This window comes from Alexandromys fortis, unplaced genomic scaffold (genome assembly GCF_014885135.2).
Source record: "Alexandromys fortis isolate MF-2015 unplaced genomic scaffold, M_Fortis_MF-2015_v1.1 scaffold_1, whole genome shotgun sequence".
NCBI classification, from domain to species: Eukaryota; Metazoa; Chordata; class Mammalia; order Rodentia; family Cricetidae; genus Alexandromys; species Alexandromys fortis.
In genome coordinates this window covers 31,537,281-31,560,591 of record NW_026067927.1, presented here as the reverse complement: position 1 = coordinate 31,560,591, position 23,311 = coordinate 31,537,281, and the positions used below count along the sequence as shown (strand labels likewise).

The following is a 23,311-nucleotide window of genomic DNA, read 5'->3' as shown; positions in this document are numbered from 1 at the left end:
TATCAAGTTAGCACACAGCACCCCATAATAAATGTGCAAAATTACTATGTGATAATTAAAAGTAAATTTTTTAAAAGACAGCTTGGGGAACTGGGTGCTCAAAGGAACACTCAGACAGTGTCTTGGGTTTTTTATTGTTGTGAAGAGGCACCATGACCACAGTAACTCTTACAAATTAAAACATTTAATTGGGGTGGCTCACCCACAATTTTAGAGGTTCAGTCCATTATCATCATGGTGGGGAGCATGGTTGCATGCAGGCAGATGTCCAGCTGGTAGCTGAGAGTCCTACATCTTTCAGGCAACAGGAAGTCAACTGATAGTCATACTGAGGGAAGCTTGAGCAAAAGAGACCTCAAAGCCCACCCCCAACAGTGACATGCTTCCTCCAACAAGGTCATACCTCCTAATAGTGCCACTCCTTTGGGAACCATTTTCTTTCATACCACCACAGACAAGGAAAATAATGATAATTTTTTTGGGAACCAGCTTTTGAAGGAGGCTCAGAACCGTCCTGTCCCATCCGTGACTACTTGGGTGATAGTTATCATTGTTTGATAACTGCTAGCTTATAAGGCTACCACAGGGATACAAACAGGGCTATTTAAGATACCGCAACAGTACTGATCTTACAGTTTATTTCATTGTTGGAAAATGTTTATTTTTTTAGTTGTGTGTGCTATCTGTGTATGATAAGTGTAGGTGTTTTTCTTGGTTTCTCTTCTGTTGCTGTCTTGAAATGCTCTAAGAAAAGCAACTTAAGGAAGAAAGGTTCATTCTGGTTCTCAACTCAAGGTGCAGTTCACCATGGCAGGGAAGTTGATGCAGCTTGTCACATACGATAATAAGAGAACAATTCACAGATGTCAGTGCTCAGGTTGCTTTTTTCATCTTACGCAGTCCAATGTCCTTCTGCCAAGGGAATGGCACTACCCACAAGTGGGCAGGTCGCCTTAATCAAACCACAATCAAAATGATGCCCCATGCAAATTTCCAAGGGACCATCTCTCAGATGATCATAGGTTCTGTCAGCTCAACAGTTAACATTAACTTCATTGTGTGTGTGTGTGTGTACATGTGTACTCATAAGTATACATGCAATAGCCTTGAGGAAGACTTCATAGGTTATCTTCTATCATTCTCTACTTTATTCCCTTGAAGCAGGGTCTCTCACTGAATCTGGAGATCACTATTTTCCAGCTAGACTGGTATCTGGAAGGCTCCAGCAATGCCCCTATCTCTCACCTCTCAGGTATGGGAGTCTCAGGAACATGCAGTAACACTTAGTTTTTTAGATGGGTACTCAGTGTTTGGTTTCTATAGGCGGCACTGATGTCAGAGTCATTAGGTCTGCCTGTATGCTCAACTCTGGGTGAGGTCACTGACAATCTTTTAACAGGATGCAGAGTCTAGATGAGCCGTGGACTGAAGAGGAGGGAGATAGTCCCGATCACCCATACTACAACAGCGTTCCCAGCAAGATGCCCCCTCCAGGGGGATTTCTTGATGCTCGATTGAAAGCCAGACCCCACACTCCTGACACAGCCCAGGTAAGTTTGGGGTTCTCTTCTTGGGTTAAAGATGACCCCATTTGCATTTATCCTGCTCAGTGTTATTTTTGGCTGATATTCCACTTAGCTTTGGACACGCTCCCTCGCAGGCTTTCTTCCACTGGTATCACAAAGAACATGGAAGGGAGGGGTTCGGTTTGACATCACAGGGAACTGACCAAGTGCCTCAGAACCCCAGTGCCATGTCTAAGACATGAATGAAAGTGACCTGAGTCAGAGCCCCAGTTCCACCATGCTGTGGTCTTAACGAGGGGATGGCAGGATTCCAGGTTTTTGTTTTTTTTTTTTTTTTAAGCCCGTGATACTGTGGGCTCCCTGAAGAGAGTGGACCCGTCCCCTTAAGGTCTGAATTTTAGGCATTTTTTTTTTCTATTTTGTTTATCCACCACTCTGGTCCAGTTTCATTTCTGTTGCTCTGATAAAATACCCTAACTCTAACCAGCTGAGGGGACAAAGGGCTTATGCTCGCTTATGGCACCAGGTTACAGTCTATCACTGTGGGGCAGTCGGGGCAGGAGCCTGAAGCAGCGAGTCACATCCTAACCACAGCCTAACAAGAACAAAGAGGTGTGCGTGAGTTAACCACAGCCAAGAGCAAGGAGGTGTGCGTGAGTTAACCACAGCCAAGAGCAAAGAGGTGTGTGTGAGTTAACCACAGCCGAGAGCAAAGAGGTGTGTGTGAGTTAACCACAACCAAGAGCAAGGAGGTGTGCGTGAGTTAACCACAGCCAAGAGCAAGGAGGTGTGCGTGAGTTAACCACAACCAAGAGCAAAGAGGTGTGTGTGAATGCTGCCGTGCTCGCTTGTGCTCGGCCCACTTCCTCCACTCCAGTTCAGCTCAGGTCTCCCTGCCTAGGCCGTGGTGCAGCGCACAGTGGTCTCGGTTTTTCCAACTTAAAGGCCAAATCCCCCGTTAACATTCCCACAGATCAACCGAATGTAGGCAGTCCCTCATTGAGACCCTCTTCCCAGATCTGTCTCTTCTAGGTTGCATTAAGTTGTCACTTAGAGTGAACTATCGCACCCTCCAGCTCAAACCACCTTCACCGCAACCCTGCTTTCTAAAACTATTACATTTTGTCTTTTATGGAAGCTTAAGAGATTCCCCCCCCCCTCTTTTTTGTGGTGCTTAGGGATGAAATCCGGGGTCATATGCTTGGTGAGCTGAGCTATGTTTCCAACCCTGGAGATAATAAGATTATTGGTACCCATAAAAACGCAAGGACAGCACCCACATGGAAGCTGTGGCTCTGCAGCTTCCTGCTCCTCGGGAGTGTGCTCCTCGGGAGTGTGCTCCTCGGGAGTGTGCTCCTCGGGAGTGTGCTCCTCGGAGAGTGTGCTCCTCGGAGAGTGAACAGCTGCTGGCCCAAGATCTCTCTGCGACCGCCCTTGGGAGGGATTATTGGGATCACGAAAACAAGGAGAAAGTGTTGTAGCATTAATGAGATTGTGGATTTTTTTTAACAACCATGCAAGTTTATCTGCCGAATACGAGGCCACTGTGAGGCAGACGTGGAAAGGTGGTGTCAGAGAGAGTGAATCAACCCCCCAAAGCCCCTCTTACCACATCGTGGCCCACAAAGATGAGGAATGAGAAGACACTTCCCTCTTTCTGAGTATCTGCATCTGTCTCCAGTTTGCAGGGAGGGAGCAAACTTACTACCAGGGAAGACACTTAGGAGACGCCTTTGGTGAAATCTGGCAGCGAGCACCCACCAGGCAGGGTAAGTGGCAGAACCTGCTCTACACAGCTGATGCACTGACCGTGGGTGTCTCTGGTCCCTGTGAGTAGGAGCGAGAGTCCCTGGAGACATCAGGAGCATGAAAATTAGACAGGTACCCAAGACTCCACAGCTCAGTATGTCTTAAGCTCTTATGTGATTTTTCTTGTAGTTTTTAAGTTTGTTTTAGTGTTTGGTGATGCAAAGTTATAGCTCAGACTGGCCTTGAACTTGCCGTGGTCCTCTGGCTGTAGCCTTCTGAGAGCTGGGATGACAGGCATGAGTCAAGTCACCCAGCTTCAAGATCTTATTTGAAACTGGTAGATACGTTTTCCCCAGAACAAATAAGAATTTATTCATCTATTAGCCAGTAACCATCCTTCCTAGAGGAATATTAACAAGGCTTCTGTTATACAAGCGAGCAGAGATGGTCACACACAGGAAGAGAGACCCAAGCAGGTGCTCTTGAGCAACACTTCCCATATTACTTCTGACCAAACAGCGGAGACCCCCAGGACTAGCCTCAGCACCCCTTTGGCTCACTGGGAGGTCACGTTGTTACTCAATGCTCAGCTCCTAGGGTTCTGGAGCACCAACAACCTGGTCAGCCATGTTGAGCAAGGCGTTTAACCACCAGTATTCACCCTGACTGGTAGATTTTTTCTTTTGACATGAAGAACTGGGAAGTGTCTTAAGTGGGACTGGGTTTTGACAGGCTTAGAAAAGAGTTAACCAGAAATAAATGTTCTCACCAGCAGGCTTGAGGAACGGCTCTAGGTAATTCCAGGTATTCCAGACACAGAGGCTGGAAGAGTGTTGCTATCGTAAGCGGTAACAGGGCTCACTTTTTTGGTGCAGGTTCCTTGGACATCTACAGCACACCAGAAGGGAAAGGGCACATGGCTCTGGTAGGAGAGACACCAACCTATGTCAACACCCAGCCAATCCCTCCACAGGTTTGGCCAGCAGCAAGCAGCAGCACCGAGAGCAGCCCACGGAAGGACCTCTTTGATATGAGTAGGTGCCTGTTGCTCTTTCTATGACGTTTTTGACATGAATAAGTGCCCAGTGCTCTCTCTTTTATCTGATATCCATATTACTACTGGATTTTCTGCTGGACTTTGGTGTTGGGGTTACGTGACTTTCTTTTGGGGAAACTAGTTTTCCTCTTGAAGACCAACAATGTAAAAAAAAATATGTGTGCTCATTTGAATATTAATTGGCCATGCTGTGCTAGCTGCTGTATGATTTCAGAGGGTACAGAGATGGTTTGGCCATAGTCAGCGATCTCAGCCTATCAGCAAGAATATTGGGATGAGAAATGGCAATGTACCTTGTTTACAGTGTCTTCCCTCTGCCCCCTCTCCCTCCCTCCCTCCCTTCCTCCCTCCCTCCCTTCCTCCCTCCCACCAGTTTCCCTCTCCTCTCCTCTCTCCCTCTCTGCTTGCCCTTCCCTCCCAGTCCCATCCATTTACTCTCACTTCCCCTCTCGCTCTTCCTCTCCACTTCTGCCAAAATTGTATCCAGTGCTGACCATGTGTCCAATACTTTTCTAATTACTGAAATGACACAGAGGCATGGAAACAGATGGCCTTCCTCTGGTGGGGTTTAAACAGCCAAACACATGTTGTCAGGGGGTAGGGCACGCTCAGCAGTGAGCTGTAGAGAAGGGTGAAGGGAAAGGTGGGACCCCACTGGGCAGTATCAACTGATACCGTCTTGGGGACTTCCTCTTGATAGAGAAAATACATGAACTGAAATGCAATGAGTAGAAACTGTTAAGGAACTTGGAAAGGGTTTTGGAATCTCATGAGGATAAACATACATACATACGTGGAGAGAGAGGGGGAGGGAGAGGAGAGAGAGAGGAGTTTATGCATATGGGTGGGTGTGCCTGTGTGAGTGGGTCTCCCTCCCTCCCTCTTCTCTCTCCCTCTCCCTCTCTCTCCCTCTCCCTCTCTCCCTCCCTCTCCCTCTCTCTGTTTCTCTCTGTGTGTAGGCCATAGGATTAACTCGAGTGTCATTCTCAGGAGTCACTTGTTTTTGAGACAAGGTCTCTTACTCCCTGGGACTTGCTAACTAGATTAGCCTCACTGGTCAGTGAGCTCCAGGGATCTGCCTGTCTACACCTCCTCAGGACTAGGATTACAAGTACATACCTGCATGCCTCTTCTGGTTTTGTTTTGTTTTTTTAATTTATCTTTATTTTTTATTTTTATGTGTCTTGAGCGGGTTTTGCCTGCAATACGTGTACCATTCCTGGTGGCTGTGGAGAACAGAAGAGGGTGTCAAATCCCGTGGGAATGAAGTTGAAAGAGGTTGTGAGCCATCATGTGTGTTAATAACTGAATCCGGGTCCTCTACAAGAGCAGCAATTGTTGAGTCATCTCTCCAGCCCCATGTGCTGACTAAGATATAGGCTCTGGGAATCAGACTCAGGCCCTCATGCTTGGGAGGCAAATACTTTATCAACTGAATTAATCTCCCTAGCCCTATATCTTAAACGCTCTGCTTTAATTCTTTGAGAAGTTGATGGACTGAAGAGGGCTGGGAAGAACACAGCCCTGACTATCACGTGCTGGGCACTTCCTACCTGATTTAACGGTCTTGGTCTGTGTACAGGGAGCTTCAGTTATTATTACCACCCCTACTCTGTAAAGAAGGAAAAGGAGAGTCGTAGTGGCTAAGTAACTCTGATCTGTGTCAACAGTAGCCCCGCCAGTCCCACACTTCTGTCTACAGTGTCTCGTGAGGGTGAGGAGAGACTCCAGGGCTTTTCTGATGGCTTCTCCTGGGCCCCCGTGGGTTCACAGACATGCTGAACTCCCACCAAACACTGTTGAGGGGCAGGGCTTGGAGGTAAATTATGGATCTCCTAATCCATTCTTTTAATTAAAAAAACAGTGAAAACAGTCCAAGAAGTGTAACACTACAAAACCAACCAGTGATTCTCCAGCCCTGCTTTCAGGGTTTCTTTATTTGATGTTTTGGTTTGGGGTTTGTTTTGTTTTGAGACAAGGCATTGCTCCATAGCCCTGGTCAGCTTGGTACTCCTACATCGCTAAGGCTGGCCTTGAATTCTCAGCAGTCCTCTATAGTCGTGAACTCACCTGCAGAAGATCAAGCCAATAAACATTTTAACATGAGGGGGCACTGAACAGCTCCTGACAGTTGATGGCTTATGGGGAGGAACTGTCAGGTTTTTATGGGTGTGGTCCCTAGCAGATCACCCACGTTCTAGTGAATGGCCCCAGACCCATGAGCTCATGGTCAGCACACACTGGAATCATCAGGTTGTTTTAAAAGATGCAACAGAGCACAGGAAGTTGGGAGGGGTGGGGAGTGGATCTGGGAGGAGGCAGGAGAGTATGCAGGTGAATATGATCAAAATATATTGTGTGAGATCCTCAATGAGTTAATAAAATATTATATTAAAAACATGTTATTAAAAAAAGTGGAACCTCGTAGAAGAACGATAAGCCATTGAGGACTGCCCTTAGGAAAAATCACACATCTGCTCTTCTGTAATGCTCCTAAGTATACACACACACACACACACACACAGAGAGAGAGAGAGAGAGAGAGAGAGAGAGAGAGAGAGAGAGAGAGAGAGAGAGAGAGAGTTATCATTTTAGCTTTTATCCAGTGGTCTTTAAACCACTTTTCTTCCCCACATCTGTAAAAGATTTAGTGATTCTCAAAATGGTTTAATTTTACTTTGGCATGCTCTCTTTTCCCCATCCTTTCCTAACTTCTGCCAGATTTGGCTAATTTTGCACCATTCTGAGTAGCGGTAGGGGTCCAGTGGGTATCCCAGAAACAATGTGGGACCCCTGGGGGAGCTGTGTTCCAGAGAGAATACTCTAGGTTTTGTTGTTCTCACCCGGTGTCATGCAGGTACCCAGCACTCTGTACCCCTTTTCAGTGCCTATCATACTGGAAGATCACATACTGAAGTTTAATTGGCTGCTCTTAGGGAATTCCTTTGCCGCTGATCTGTGTTGTCACTCACAGCGGTCTGAGCACTCAGTGATAAGCTATACAGTGAGAAGTCTGTTCCGGAGCAGAGTAAGCCAAGTGCGACATCAATACTCAGATAGCAGTGAAGGTCAAGGCAAAGCAGAATTTCTGTCCTGGAGCAAGTCCATAAGAGGCCAAGGATTATGAAAGAAATCTGTGGTGTGTTGGCAGAGTTCTGTGGCTTGTCTTTCCCTTCAGCATTGACAAGCTTGTATTCTTTCTTTTTTTCTTACTTTTTATTCCTTGTGGCTTACACACCATACATGCCTATCCCAGTCATCTCCCCATTCTTCCATATCCATCCCCTGCCCTTGTATCCTTCCCCCAAAATAAAATAGATTTAAGAGAAGAGGAGAGAGAGAGAGAGAGAGAGAGAGAGAGAGAGAGAGAGAGAGAGAGAAGAAAGTAAAAAGGAAAAGGGAAATCTCATTGTGGAAAGTGTAGTGCAACCCAGCGAGTCACACAGTAATTCCTTTAGTGCATATGTTTCTACTTGCAATGATTGTCTACAGCCAAGAGCCATTGGTCTGGTTTTAGGCCTCTGGTTTCTGCTATGCTATCGATGCTGGGCCCTCACTGGGACTCCTCTTGGATACCCTGTTGTTACACTGTGTCGTGGAGATTCTGCAGCTTTGGGTCTGCAGGAGTGGCCTCTTCACATGCTCCAGCAGATCATAGATGGGTGGATGTTGGGGTGGGCCAACTTGTAGCCCTGGTTCTGAGCCTGGGTGGTTGCAGGGTTGGCCAGTCTGCCAATTATCTCTTGTGCTTACCACCAGGGTGAACTCCAGCATTGCTCCAGTTAGTTCACCCTATGGAGCAAGGAGCAAGGAGCAAGGAGCAAGGGGCAGTTCTCCTGCTTTCATGACCTCAGGAGTGGCTCACCCACACCTACCCCTTCCCGGCCAGCTCTTCTGCCTAGGTGATGTGCAGGGACCACGCTCCCGAGTGCTGCAGCTGGTGAGGGGCAGGGACAGCTCTCCCATTCTCATGGCCTCAGGGCAAGCTCTCCTACCTGCCACAGGTGGCAAAGGGTGGAGAAGGTGGCATTGCTCCCTTGCCCACTCCAAATTATAGAAGATGAGGGACAGGACCAGGTCCCCCATTCTCGGCCGCTCACCAGTGCCCCTGTCAACAGGGTCAGCTCTACTGTGCTGCCCAGGTGAGGTGCAGGGCCTGCTCTCCCAAGTGCTGCAGCTGGTGAGGGGTGAGGTGGGCATGGACAAGATGTCTTAAGGAGGCTGACTAATGGTTCAGAGAAGGGAGGTGGAGCGAAATGACAAGTCGTACCTGCCTTCTTGCAACGCACAGCACTGAAGTCCTATCCCGCTAGACAAAGTATGTGCTCATATCTGATGTGGGAGTGATTTTTTATTAATAAAGAAACTGCCTAGGCCCCTTGATAGGCCCACCCGGGTGCCGGGGACGCAGCCCCGCCGCTCCTAATTCAACACATATCCTTGGATCCAGGCACAACCCCCAGCTGTCTGGAAAGTAGACTCACCAGCGAGTCATGCCAACATTTGGGCGGTGCATTTAAATTCTAGTTCCGACTATCCATCTCTGCTGCCAGCCTCCGTCAAGAGTTACATTTTAATTCTCATCTCTCACTCTATTTTTATTGCTCTCTTCCGGGGATTGATTTGTTGCTGTCGTATGTTGTTGACAGAGCCTTTTGAAGATGCTCTCAAGAACCAGCCCCTGGGGCCCGTGTTGAGCAAAGCAGCGTCTGTGGAGTGCATTAGCCCTGTTTCACCCAGAGCCCCAGATGCCAAGATGCTGGAGGAGCTTGATGCAGAACCCTGGTACCAAGGAGAGATGAGCAGGAAGGAGGCAGAGGCACTGTTGCAGGAAGATGGAGACTTCCTAGTCAGAAAGAGTACTACCAACCCTGGTTCCTTTGTCCTCACGGGCATGCACAATGGCCAGGCCAAGCACCTGCTGCTGGTGGACCCGGAAGGCACGGTGAGCACCTTCCAATGGTATCATGACTACCTTAAACCACGTCTATTTACTAGACCTTGCACAGGACTGTATCCACACTGTCTCCTCTATCTGCATGTGCCTGCCAGGGACAGGAGACTTATGTGAAAAGTGGTAGTGATCTGTGCGAGTTATAAAACTTGGAAAATAATCATAGCCCAGGATAAAAGCTTTGGTCACCCACCATGCTCTTTAAGATAAAGAAATGTGGCCTGGGATGATGGCTCAGTGGTTTCGAGTACCACTGTCCTTGCAGAGGACCTAAGTTTGGTTCCCAGCACCCACATTTGGGGGTTCACAACCCCCTCTAACACCAGCCTTGGGGAATCTAGTGCTCTTCTGAACTCCAAAGGCATCTGTACACATGAGTGCAAACATCCACACACACGCACACATACACTACGGCAATAACAACAGCACTATTCCTTTCTACAATATTCTCAGTGAACATGAAAGTTAGAGTCTACTGGATTTTCCATATTTATCCCAATTAATTCCCAAACTGGAACCCCCCCCCAGGCTTTTCTGTAGGTTAGAAAATGTCCCGGGCAGCAGGCAAACCCCATTAATTAGCCTTATGTTTTTCTGGTCAGAGAGGTACAGCCTCCTGACGCCGAGGTGGTAGGCCAATTCTGCCTGAGTAATTCTGTGGGTTTGTCTGACTTGTCCATCTGCCAATCAATAAGTATATTTGACTCTACCCTGGGCACAGTCCAATAATTGCCAAGTTCAGTAAGTGCAATTTAATCAACTTAACCGTTGAACAAATGCCAAGATTGTTGTTTTAAAAACCTCTTCTCCAGTGAAAACGGAAGGTAAGGTAGAATTACTTAACAGAATTAGATGCGTGATGGGTGGATAGGAATGAGAGCAGAGTGTTTGGCTGGATTGTGGAGACAGATGAGGGTAGGGGTCACCTGATGTGATTCAGGGACCTGAACTGAGATGTCCCCACACAGAGCCCTTAGCATGTTTAAAGCACCTGTCTCTATGGGGCAGCCACGGCCCCAAGTATGTAACATAGTGGGTATAGCGACTTCTTTGCTTGTCTTCTGTGAAGGTTATTTTTTCTTTTAAACATACACCTTCTCTGAGAAAACACATATTAATATCTGATTTGACCCATTTTTTTTATTCAATAGTATGTTGTTGAGTTTCCACGAATTTGTAAGCTTTCTGTTATTTCTCATATTCAGCTTTAATCTGTAGGGGTCACATAGAATGCTGGGTGTTATCTCAATTTCCTTATATCTGTTGAGACTTGTTTTGTGGCTGTGTGGTCAGTTCTGGAGACAGTTCCGTGAGGTGCTGAGAAGAAGGTATCTTCTTTTGTGTCTGGATGATCTAAAAATATCTGTCAGGTCCATTTGATGTATGGCATCATTGAGCTCCATTGTTTCTCTGTTTAGTTTTTGTTTGGATGACCTGTTTATTGGCAAGAGTGGGGTATTGAAGTCATTCACTATCACCAGATGAGGGGCACATGATTTTAGCTGTAGCAGTGTTTCTTTTATGAACATGGATGCCCTTGCATTTGGTATATATTGTATAGAACTGTAATAGCCTCTTGGTGGAGTTTTCCTTTGATGAGTATTTAGACTTCTTCCCTGTCTCTTTAGATTAGTTTTGGTTTGAAATCTATTTTTTTTTTCAGGTATGAAAATGGCTACGTCAGCTTGTTTCTTTAGTCTGTTTGCTTGGAGTATCTTTTCCCAACCTTTTACTCGGAGGTGATGTCTATCCTTGGTGGTAGGGTTTGTATTGATTGCTGTGAAGAGACACCATGACCATGGTAACTCTTAAAAAGGAAAACATTTAATTGGGGCTGGGTTACAGTTTTAGAGGTTTGGTCCATTGTCATCATGGGGGGAAGCATAGTGGTGTACAGGTAGACATGGTACTGGAGAAAGAGCTGAGATCTGGATATGCAGGCAGCAGGAAGAAATAGGACACATTGGGCTTGACTTGAGCATCTGAGACCTCAAAGTCTGCCTCCAGTAACACATTCCTCCAACAAAGCCATTGGGAAGACCACGCCCCCTAATAGTGCCACTCCCTGTGAGCCTATGGTGGCCATTTTTTTCAAACTATCACAGTATGTTTCATGGATGCAGCAGAAGGATGGATCCTTTTTTTTAAAATCTAATCTGTTAGTCTGTATCTTTTTATTGGGGAATTGAACCCATCGATGTTGAGATTTGTCAATGAGTACTCTTTATTGATTTATCTTACTGTATTTTGGTGGTGTGGGCTTTCCCTCTCTTTCAATTTGCTGGTCTGATATTATTTATTCCTTGAGTTTTCTTGGATGTGGTTGAAGTTTTCATCTTGTGCTATCTGTAGAGCTAGATTTGTAGATGAATACTACTTAAATTTGGTTTTATTGTGGAATGTCTTTCTTTCTCCATCTACTATGAATGAAGTTTTGCTGAGTGTAGTAGTCTGGGCTGGCATATGTGGTCTCTAGTCTATAGAACATTTATCCAGGCCCTTCTGGCATTTAGAATCTCCATTGAAAAGTCAAGTATTCTTCTAATATGTCTGCCTTATATATTACTTGGTCTTCTTCCCTTTCAGCTTTTAATATTCTTTCTTTGTTCTGTATGTTTAGTGTTTTGATTATTGTGTGTTGTGGGGAATTTATTTTCTGGTCTAGTCCATTTGGCACTCAGTATGCTTCTCTTCTTGTACCTTCATAGGCACCTCCTTTAGGTTACAGAAGTTTTTTTTTTTTTTTTAATGATTTTGTTGAGAATATTTTCTGTGCCTTTGACGTGTATTTCTTATCTTTCTTCCATTCCTATTATTTGTAGATTTGGTCTTTCCCTAGTGTTCCAATTTTCCTGGAGTGTTTTAGACTTAACATTTTGGGTTTGGCAGAGGAATCCATTTCCTCTATCATCTTCAATACCTGAGACTTCCTGTTTTTAATCTCTTGTATTGTTGGTGAGGGAGGCCTGTCTCTGATGTCCGGATTGAGTTCTGAATTAGGAAGGGTTCTCTAGAGTCACAGAACGTATGGAATGGATCTCTCTCTCCATATGTATATGGAATTTATTGTAATGACTTGTAAACTGCAGTCCAACTGGTCCAACAATGGCTAGCTGTGAATGGAGAGTCCAAGAATCTAGTAGCTGTTTGGTCCCACAGGGCTGGATGTCTCGGCTTCTCTTCTGTGTATGCTGGAATGCCAAAGAACTATGCTCTCATGCCAGTAAAGGAATGGATGTGCTAGCAAGTTGAGGGCAAGCAGGCAAAGAGCAAAAGCCTCCTTTTTCCATGTCCTTATACAGGCTTCCAGCAGAAGGTGTGGCCCAGATTAAAAGGTGTGTCTTCTGCCTCAAGATCCAGATCAGAGGTGTGTCTTTTCACCTCAAAGGTCCAGACTAGAAGTGAATTCACTCACTTCAAACCAAGCAGAATATCTCTCATAGGTGTGCCCTCCATTTCTGGATTATGGTTTATACCAGATATAGTCACATTGACAACTGAGAATGGCCATTAAAAGTTCCTAACTTCCAGTTTTCCCTCAGTTTGGATTTTCTTTATTGATTCTATTTCCACAGTCATGTCTTGAACAGTTTTCTTCATTTCATTCCACTGTTTGTGTTTTCATAGATTTCTTTAATGGATTCATCCATATCATCTTTAAGCTCCTTAATAAGCTCATAATAGTGATTTCGTCTTGTGGTTCAGCTATGTTTCATTTCTCAGGGCCAACTGTAGTAGGTTTGCTTTGTTCTTGTGAATACATATTGTCCTGGCTGTTATTGATTGTGTCTTTATGCTAGTATTTAGACTGATATCAGGGTTTGGATTTATTGTAGTTCTAGGTGCTGATATCTAGTCTTGTCTTTGTTAGGTGGGTTTTCTGCTCCTTGGTTTCTTTGCCCTTTCTAGAACTCAGGAGAGGGTGGTGCCTCTATTTACCTGGTGAGGAGTGCTTCTGAGGCCTTATCAGATGTAACCACTGGGGAGTCCCGGCAGAACTTGTTTCGAGGCTTTGGGAGCTGACACACAGGAATGGTGATGGGCTAGAAGGGAAGCTCGGTCTGCCACATGATCTGTGGAGTCCACAGGGAATGGAAAAAGAAGGGAAAGACAGGCCCCTGCTGATGGCCTGCCACAGGAGGAGTGAGACTCGGAATTGGAACCACAGGATGAAAAGAAGAATGAAGATTGCCTACCTGATTCCCTGGTCACCTTGGTCAGAGGGTTTCCAGAGAGAGGGAGAGGGAATGAGGGAGGGAGGGAGGGAGGGAGGGAGGGAGAGAGGGAGAGAGAGAGAGAGAGAGAGAGAGAGAGAGAGAGAGAGAGAGAGAGAGAGAGAGAGAGAGGGAGGGGGGGGGGGGTGGAAATGGGCGAGGGTAAGGAAGGGAGGCTGTTAGAGAGGATTGGCTTAGTCCCCTAGGAGTGAGGTCAGAGAGGAAGGAGAGGGCGCGTCGGGTGGTCTACCCAATCTGGGTTTGAGACTGGAGAACTGGAATTTGGAAGATGAGGAGAGTGAATCTCACCTGCCTGATTCCCTGGCCAGCTTGGACAGAGGGTTTCTGGGGAGAGATTCTGTGCGATTGCTTTTATTGTGAGCAACATTGAGGCTTAGCAAATGTCTCTTCAGCATGTTTTGACAGAAAATGTGATTATTTTTTTCTTAAGACCATAAACATGGGTTCTACACGGGTAGGATTTTCTGCTGCACCTGTTCTTCACAAAGTTTGAAGTCTGTTCACAAATCAACAGGGCTTCAGTGGGTGTGCACCCATCTGGTTTGGGTATCAAGGTGACATGTTCACACTCACCTCTTAGTATAAGTGAGACTTCTCTATGCAAGAGATGACGTGTTAAAGAGCCCGTCCCTAACTGCTATTCAAATGGAAGCCCGGAAATATCCTGATTTACTTTTGCTTTAATATACATCACCAAAAGTGTGCACTTGTTTGTTAAATTGCTCCCCCTAGATTATAATTTATATATGAATAACCTTCTTGCTCTTGTAGTATCCCCAAGGAGTTGGGACAGTGCCTGACATACAGTGAGTGTTCACAAAGTAGGTATTCAATGGACATTGGGTGGATACTTGATCCAGCATGGCCTTTTCAGATTATGAAATGGGAGTTCAAGAAATTTGAGGAGGTGTGTGTGTGTGTGTGTGTGTGTGTGTGTGTGTGTGTGTTGCTTTGTGTGTGTGTGTGGGGGAGAGTCCTCTGCAAACACCAGGGCCTGTAGAATNGGGAGAGAGGGAGAGAGAGAGAGAGAGAGAGAGAGAGAGAGAGAGAGAGAGAGAGAGAGAGAGTCAGTCTTGGAAATTGGCCAGGGTAAGGAAGGGAGGCTGTTAGAGAGGATTGGCTTAGTCCCCTAGGAGTGAGGTCAGAGAGGAAGGAGAGGGCGCGTCGGGTGGTCTACCCAATCTGGGTTTGAGACTGGAGAACTGGAATTTGGAAGATGAGGAGAGTGAATCTCACCTGCCTGATTCCCTGGCCAGCTTGGACAGAGGGTTTCTGGGGAGAGATTCTGTGCGATTGCTTTTATTGTGAGCAACATTGAGGCTTAGCAAATGTCTCTTCAGCATGTTTTGACAGAAAATGTGATTATTTTTTTCTTAAGACCATAAACATGGGTTCTACACGGGTAGGATTTTCTGCTGCACCTGTTCTTCACAAAGTTTGAAGTCTGTTCACAAATCAACAGGGCTTCAGTGGGTGTGCACCCATCTGGTTTGGGTATCAAGGTGACATGTTCACACTCACCTCTTAGTATAAGTGAGACTTCTCTATGCAAGAGATGACGTGTTAAAGAGCCCGTCCCTAACTGCTATTCAAATGGAAGCCCGGAAATATCCTGATTTACTTTTGCTTTAATATACATCACCAAAAGTGTGCACTTGTTTGTTAAATTGCTCCCCCTAGATTATAATTTATATATGAATAACCTTCTTGCTCTTGTAGTATCCCCAAGGAGTTGGGACAGTGCCTGACATACAGTGAGTGTTCACAAAGTAGGTATTCAATGGACATTGGGTGGATACTTGATCCAGCATGGCCTTTTCAGATTATGAAATGGGAGTTCAAGAAATTTGAGGAGGTGTGTGTGTGTGTGTGTGTGTGTGTGTGTGTGTGTGTGTTGCTTTGTGTGTGTGTGTGGGGGAGAGTCCTCTGCAAACACCAGGGCCTGTAGAATAACAATCCATGGGAGACAAGAAGGAAACTTGATTCAGCATGACTTAGTTAACTGGTGTTGGTTCAAACTTTAGAGTCTGACTCCAGGTAGTTTATTTAAGTCATATTTAAGCACAGCATAACTTTGGGGACAGTTTCCTGATGCAATCAACTCAATCTTATATGTACAATAAAGCTTACGACATGTTTATATTTAAACTCTTTACAAAGTACACATGGCTTCTTCCATAAAGATGGGTTCTGTTGACTTTGAAGCAATGCTCAAGATAAGGGTCTAAGGAGGCTGACTGAGGTAAACAAGATACCCTGTGGAAGTCAGGATTGGCCTGACCCTATAGATAACTCGGAAATTACCTGGGATGTCGTAAAGTACAAGTGACTTCTCCCATAAGGGTGGGTTTGACTGAGTGGGAAGTAATGCTCAAGAGCTAGAGGGGACAAGTCTTGGATACACAAGCATACTAATCTGGGGGAATCGGGTCAGGTCTGGCCCTACCTACAGCAAAGATTACCGGGTTAGAAACTATATCCATTTCCAGCTTTCTGGGAGGAAAACACTTCCCTAGTGCTTATCTGTAAGCATGAAGACCTCAGCCCTCTACAGGTGTGTGAGTGTGCAAATATAACACTACTAATATGGACCTATGGTGAATTTTTTACAGGTGTAGAACCACAAGCAAGATTTCCTAAGTAGAAGCATCCTGGAGTTCTTTCTTCCTTCATAGGCCTTGCAGCAATTCAGTTGTGGTTATTAAAGAGAAAATAGCAGAGAAAAACCTTCAAAAATTTTGGGAGAATATAAATATTTCATGTGGAAAAACTGGTATTTAAAAACATGATTTAAAAAAAAAGCCTAGCTGAGTATGTCATCACATAGGACAAAGATGATTAAGTATATTTTCAAAGTCTTTATACCCCTCCAAATTGTTTTAAAAGACATTCATAGGCAAGAGCAGAGAGTAATGAATCAGTGAATTTATACTTGGGCCCCATTCTCTGTCTCTACTCCTATCCAACCCAGAATTCTCTGCCTAGGAAATAGTGCTGCCCACTGTTGGTGGGTGCCCCCCCCCCACATCAATTATCATAATCAAGATAATCACCTACAGACATGCCCGCAGGCTAATCTGATCTAGACAATTCCTTATTGAAACTCTTTTCCCAGGTGACTGCGGATTGTGTCAGGTTAACAGTCGAAACCAATCATTACACCCTGCTAACAATACTTTATTACACGTTCACAAGCCAGTATCAAGGTGTGCAGGAAATGAGGAAATGGAATTGGAATAAGGTTTTCGTGGGACCTGATTCCCAGGGCTGTGCTATCATATAGTTTAATTCTGGAGCGGAATTCACAGGACCATCAAGAACGCTTGTTAAGTCGTACCCACTGATGACTATTCTTTTGGGGGACTTGTAGCTGGATCTGATTATTCGGTTTAATTGATCCTACAGAGGATAGCTTTAGCTGAAAAGGAGATGGAAATGAATGACTTAATTAAAAATGTAAAGTTGCCTCCTCGCTGTGAGGACACTGAAATAGGCACTGAACACGTTCTCTTCAATATTTATTCATCTGATTTTCATGGTAATTGGCTGGTCCCTGACTATAAAGGGGGAAGCTTGGCAAGTTAGATTACTCGGAGAAAGGAGGATGCAAAAAAGCGGTCTGAGTCTAAATTTACTCCGGCGTCTAGCAGCCGCTGAGCTTTCTCGCTGTGCACTGAGGTCACTGGGAAGCCGAAGAGGAGGGCACCCAGCACAGCTCTGAGTCTCCGTGGTGGGGTGTTGAAGAAGGGGACTCTAAAATAGCATGGACGTGAGCTGGTGACAGAGGTTGTGGGAAAGATGGAGCTCTCAGCACCTGAATCATCCCGTCAGTCCGTGTGTGTCTAAAATTATCCAGAGTCACTCGCGGTTGATTCATCCTTTTGGCCAAGCAGGGCCAGCAGGGTGAGGTGAACACCATGCTTGCGTTAGGAGAAACCACTATGGCTCTGGTGTCCAGGTCCTCTGCAGGCTTGACTCAGGTAGCTGTTAGCATGCTTTGAAGTACACCCAAGGGCTTTTACTTACTAAATTGCGCTATGATGGCATACCTCCACAGTCACTGGGGCTTTCTGTGTCCCAACTTGTTCTCTGACACCTGTACTAGATCACCATTGTGTGCATGCTCTCCCCCTGCAGCCCAGGTGCTGAGACCCCAGTTGGGTCACTGTGGTTACCCCCACTTTCCCTGACATGGTACCTTTTTTGTCTTTTATTTTGTATTGATTTTCCAGGAAGGAAAAAGAACAGGAATTAAGGGAAGGGAGAAGCATTTTAAATATTTTGCAGCATATTTCTGTTTGACCCCTTGTCATTTTGCTTATAAATGCCATCAGACTGCACCTCTGCCATTAAGAACATTAAAGGGGAACTTTCTGGAAAGCTGCAGGAGTAAAACCTTATGTTTCCCTCAAGGTTCTGCTTTTTTGGAGCATTTTTTAACCTTTCAACGTCATCTCTCCGTGACTTACAAACATATGCTTACACGCTTTTACAAATTGTATATTTAATTTCTAAGAGAGTTATTATCTATCCCCTGAGTTATTTTTATATACATTTTATTTTAATGGATGTAGTAATTCTTTTGTTTTTTTATGTTATAAACGTGAGTTAAATTTTTTTTTTGCTGGTATCTGGTTTATCTTCTGAGGCAGAATTGGTCTGTTCCCTTTGTGACATGGTATTTTCGGGATGTGCTCATGGAGGTATCTAGGGCTGTGTTGGTTGGCGTCCTCATCACGATAGCTCAGTTCTCCTTCCTGGTGTCTGTCCCTGACATCTGGAGGGGTATGGACATCAGGCTGAGAAGCCCATGGAGTAGGGTGTCTGACCCAGGGAGAGAGAAGAGATTTGGAGTGTTGTGCCTCTCAGACGGTCCCGAGTTGATACACTGTTGTTCTCCACAGAGGGCGTGTTTCCTTTTTTCGTGGGTGTGGATGGGGGCAGTGTGTTCCATGTCTACAGCCCAACTGTCCCTTCCCTTGGAACTAGCAATGGAAAGGAAGCTAGGTCTAGAAGAAAGGGCGGACTGGACTGAAGGTCAACAGAGGCCTCCATACAGACCAGAGAAAGTTCTGAGGTTCTGAGTTGAGTGCCCTGGGCAACGATCCCGTCACACTGGGAAAGTCTGTGTAGGCCTGCTTCTGCAAAGCCTGGGCCAGGGATGGCTTCTGCACTTGTCTGTCATCACTGGGACATGCCACCAAACTACAAGTAAAGTTGTATGAAGGTCATGGTTGCTGGGGGTCTCTGTCCCCCTACCAGGTGTTCCAGGCTGTGTGTCCAGTTAGCGTGCTGTGGGGCATCTTCTTCCCAGCTTCTGACCTCTGCAGACACTGTCAGTTGCTTGACCAACATTAGCCAAGTTCCTGCCTGGGTATTCCTTTGGAGGCCCAGTACTGACTAGCCTGCATGTCATCCTTGTTGAGGGTGGCAGGGACTGGTCTCTCTGCTGGACACAATGACTCAAGGCTTAGCTCAGTTTTCTGGGTGATGGCTCTTATGGGGACTATACATATAGATCACTGTACAAAAATACAGAAATGAAGATGCCACCCACCATGATTGTGCAAGTCACTTCTGGCCGTGGACTGGTGTGACTTCCCTGTCAGTGGAGGTCCTGGGTGGGAAGAACCATTTAGCAGTCCCTCTTTGGGAAAAACCTGTGAAGCTCCTGGCATGCTATGGGTCTGCCCCTCTCAGCTTCTTCCTGGGCTGCATAGTGTGACATCCATATAGAGTTCTGAGTGACAGAGCTGTTGTCCAGGAGCAAAGTCTTTCCAGACACCATACTGTGGAGAAGGAACCCTTTCCCTTAGAAAATTTCTAGTTCCTTAACATTGTGTACTTGTGGCCACAAGGGGGCGATAAAGGCACAATTTCTGGAGGTGCCTCACCAAGGAGCGTTTTTTAGACTAGCATCCTTTCTTGACTCTTCCTTAGGCAAGCCTGGCTACAGGGAGTGGCCACTTCCTCTTCTTCAGTGGGACTCTGCGCTTGAGGAGTTTCCCAAAGGTATAGGAACAGTTGTGTTCCCTGTGGGCGGCCTCCCTTTTGTGTGTGGATCTGATACTGCCTTTGATGACAGAGAGTGTGGTGGGAGACAGCTTTGGAGACACTGAGGCTAGTGGTTTCAACTTCCCCACTGTTCACAGAAAAAAAACCCTGTGGTTTCTTCTGCCACTGGTCAGATGACACCCCAACTCCAGAGGCCTCACAGAGACAGGGCACTTCTAAAGTCTTCTGGGCTCCAATAGGTAGGGTAAGGTCTGCCGTATGGTTTTGTGGGGGACACAGCGTGAAGGCAGTTATCTTCTCGGGGTGAGAGACTGGTGTTGTCTCCAACTCAGAGGCCCTGAGATACCATTTCAAGGTGGAGCTGTCTGTGACAGGATCTTCTATGGCTGTCTGTGACTTTAGAAGAAAACTGTTTGTACTCAGTGCTTAGAATCTTCTTGTTGTTATTCCCAGACAGCAGGGGCACAACTATGCCTATGGCTTTGTAAATATTAGGGAGAACATCAGGCTTTGTAGAAAAGGGAAGCTGAGATGGGATTTCCCTTTGTTAGGAGAGACTCAGGACCATGGGCAGCCATGACCAGACCTTGACATGGGAGAATAGAGCATCAGGAGAGAGAGCATTGGTCCAGAGGCATCAGGATGAGGCCCTCACCGGGGAGAGAGTACCTTCAAAGCCCTTAAGGGAGCTGCATCAAAAGAGACAAGCTACTACTACATGAAGGAAGGGCCCTTCTATCCCTAAGGACAGTGGGGTTTTCTAAGTCTCATGGGATTTTAGTGTGGGGTCCAAAGGTAAGCTCCGTATCATGTCCTAGCCTGGCCTCATCTACATGCCAGGCACAAGAAGTCAAGAAAGCACTAGATAAGAAGGAAGCTATAATTCAAGGTTGTCCTTGGTCCAGAGATTGGAGGCTGGACTTGTTCACAGCTGCAAGTGGAAGGGAGAGAAATGAATTCCCTGTGAGGGCTGCATGGAGGCGTGTGTCCGTCTCTCCACTAACCCCTCATTGTCTTGATTCCTATAGCTTTACAGTAAGCCCTGAAGCCATGACAGTTTTCCATGTTTGCTCCTTTCTTTCAGGGTCCAGAGTGCCAGCCGTTAGACCATGAAACTAGTCTTGTTCTTTTCTTCCATATTTTCCTGACCAGATCTTTTTCTTCTTCACATAAACTTTGAAAAAAATTATTTGTAGCAACAACTTAGTTTGCAAAGACTTTGACTGAAATTGTATGGGATCTAAAGACTGGATTGGAAATGACGGAGATTTTGTGTATGGTCTGGCTATCCATGAACAAGGAATATTTTCTGTTTTCATTGAATTCTTTGTTTTTCTCATCAGGATTTTGTAGCTTTCTTTAATTAAATTTGTACCTTAATATTTCATTGAATGCCTGAGTAGCCAACCTTTTTATGTTAATGTAATTGATATTCTGTTTTAAATTTCAAATTTTATGTAGTCATTGCTAGTAATATAAGAAAGTGATTGACTTAAGATTTTTTATTTACTTATTGTTTTTAGGTGGTGTGTGTGTGTGTGTGTGTGTGTGTGTGTGTGTGTAAGAGGGCACATGTGCTATGGTGCATATGTGGAGGTTAGAGGACAGCTCTGTGGAGTTGGTTCTCTTTCTCCACCTTCGCAAGAGTCCCAGGGTTTGAACTCAGATCACCTTTACCCACTGAGCCATCTCACTGGCCTTTTGCGTATTAACTTCAGATCTTGGAAATTTACTTTAATGGTGTATTAGGTCAAGAATAGCTTTCACTGTCGGTGTTTCCATATCAGAGCCACGCAGGAGTATGTAAGCAAAGGCAGTTTTGTTTTCCTTCCTAAACTACATTTTATTATATTTTCTTGTTTTCAATAGTTGGGACTCCCTTTCTGTTGTCCCAGTGAGGCCAAGGAGATCAGGAATGAAGTAGGCAGTGTCCACAGGGCAGTGGATTGAAATGTTCAAAAATTGCCTCAGAGAGACAGGTGGATGAAGCACACTAAACTGACCAGCTGTAGTTGCTGACCAGCTGTTGTTGCTTACCAGCTGTAGTCACTGACCAGCTGCTGTCACTGCCCAGCTGTTGTCTGACCAGCTGTTGTTGCTGGCCAGCTGTTGTCTGCCCAGCTGTTGTCGATGACCAGCTGTTGTTGCTGACCAGGGTCTGTACAGAAATCATCTCTGAAGCGTGGTGAGCCCTCGGGTCCAGGAAGCCTGCTCCTCCGCTTGCCTTCCTGGGCAGAGTCAGATGTCCAAATAGCTCTACCACAATGTGTTCTTTCTTCTCTTCTCGTGACACCTGCTCAACCTCTGCTTATTTCATCCTCACAGATCCGGACGAAGGACAGGATCTTCGACAGCATCAGTCACCTCATCCACTACCATCTTGAGAGCAGCCTGCCCATCGTCTCTGCCGGGAGTGAGCTTTGCCTCCAGAAACCTGTGGCGAGGAAGCACTGACCAGGCCCAGAGCCCTCCCCATGCTGTGCGCCAGGTCAGGGGACCTGGGCTCCACTGCTCTCAGCCTATGGGAACTGGGGCAGCTGTCTGTGGGCTCATCACCCTTTCAAAATCCCCCCCCCCAAGGAGGTTTCCTTTGAGTTCAAATTTCATAAACATGTTCCACACATCTCAGATGCGTATTAGAGGTGTATATACCCACACATCCTGTACAAATGGCCCCTATATTTATATTTTTTAAGACTAAGAAAGATGTGAGATGAATGCTCTATGCTGTATGTTTTTAGTGAGAGGCAAATTTCGACTATAGTTGTTCAGGCAAAAATTTGAATTCAACTCGACTGGGAAGCTCTGCTAGGAAGGTGTAGCTGCAGTTCTCTATGATAAGCACAACACAAGGGGAAGGCAGGTGAGCTGGCAGCTCCGGGACAAGCAAACTTGTGATAGAATATGACAGCTGCCCAAACATCTGCCCCTGCCCTACAGCTCCATGTGAGTGCTGATTCCAGGCTGCAGCTCTGCCCACAGATGGCGGTACCTCCTCTGGTTCCGGCTTCCTGGGTGCTGCCTTCCATGCCCCAGACAGACGCCATGAAAGTGGGGTTCCTGTCACATGGTGCCCCACTGAAGTCCCACTCCACAGCAGGTGGTACTCTGCCTCTTTTTCTGAGTCGTGTTTCGGGTCATGTTTGACCCATGTTGTTTGGGTCATGGGGACCTGTCACCTTCAACCCTGGTTGTGTATGTGTGTGGATTTGGCGCATTTATTTTAGGCCCAATGTGGTACACAGTAAGACTTAAGATCTCTGGTTGACAGATGCTTCCTTTGCCTTCATCGGCGTAGTGATGGAATGAAAGTCTGTGGAAGGCAGGATGTGGAATGTATTCCAGGTCTGCATGTCCTTCAAGCCAGAGTGCTCGCCACAGACTGTGCATGGAAGGTGCCTGTGAGATGGCCTCCCACCTACCTCTTGTATTCGGTAGAACAAAGGGCATGGGTAAGAACCCCGCAAGACAGGTACCAGCTGCTGCCCAGAATTGGAGACGCACCCACTGTCTGTGCCCCCTGTTTCCGTGGGTGCTCGGTACCATGCTCCAAAGCCTTTGGTACTAGCTGGCGTGAGGGATGGTGAGCCATCTCCCCTTCTCTCCACATTTTCTCAGTAGCCCAATGAAAAGTAACCACGCCCATGGCCATTTGTCTTGACCCTCTTTCTACCAGCTCAGAAGCTGCTGATTCATGATGGGTGATTTCATCTTTCAAAGTTGGCTATGTCTATGACTTAAAAAAGGTGTGTGTGTGTGTGTGTGTGTGTGTGTG

At 46.0% G+C, this 23,311-nt stretch overlaps 1 protein-coding gene across 2 annotated transcripts in view; it reads left to right on the top strand.

The window, feature by feature from the left end:
* Shc3 (SHC adaptor protein 3) overlaps window positions 1–22,164 on the top strand; it is a 114,347-nt gene extending 92,183 nt beyond the window's left edge. For both annotated transcript variants that reach the window (XM_050144225.1, XM_050144226.1), the window contains 5 exons: window positions 1,400–1,550; window positions 3,208–3,295; window positions 4,151–4,309; window positions 8,982–9,277; window positions 21,862–22,164. In XM_050144225.1, coding sequence (XP_050000182.1) covers window positions 1,400–1,550; window positions 3,208–3,295; window positions 4,151–4,309; window positions 8,982–9,277; window positions 21,862–21,990 — 823 coding nt within the window. In that variant the 3' untranslated portion in view covers window positions 21,991–22,164. The remainder of the gene's footprint in view (window positions 1–1,399; window positions 1,551–3,207; window positions 3,296–4,150; window positions 4,310–8,981; window positions 9,278–21,861) is intronic.
* The last annotated feature ends 1,147 nt before the right edge of the window (window positions 22,165–23,311 follow it).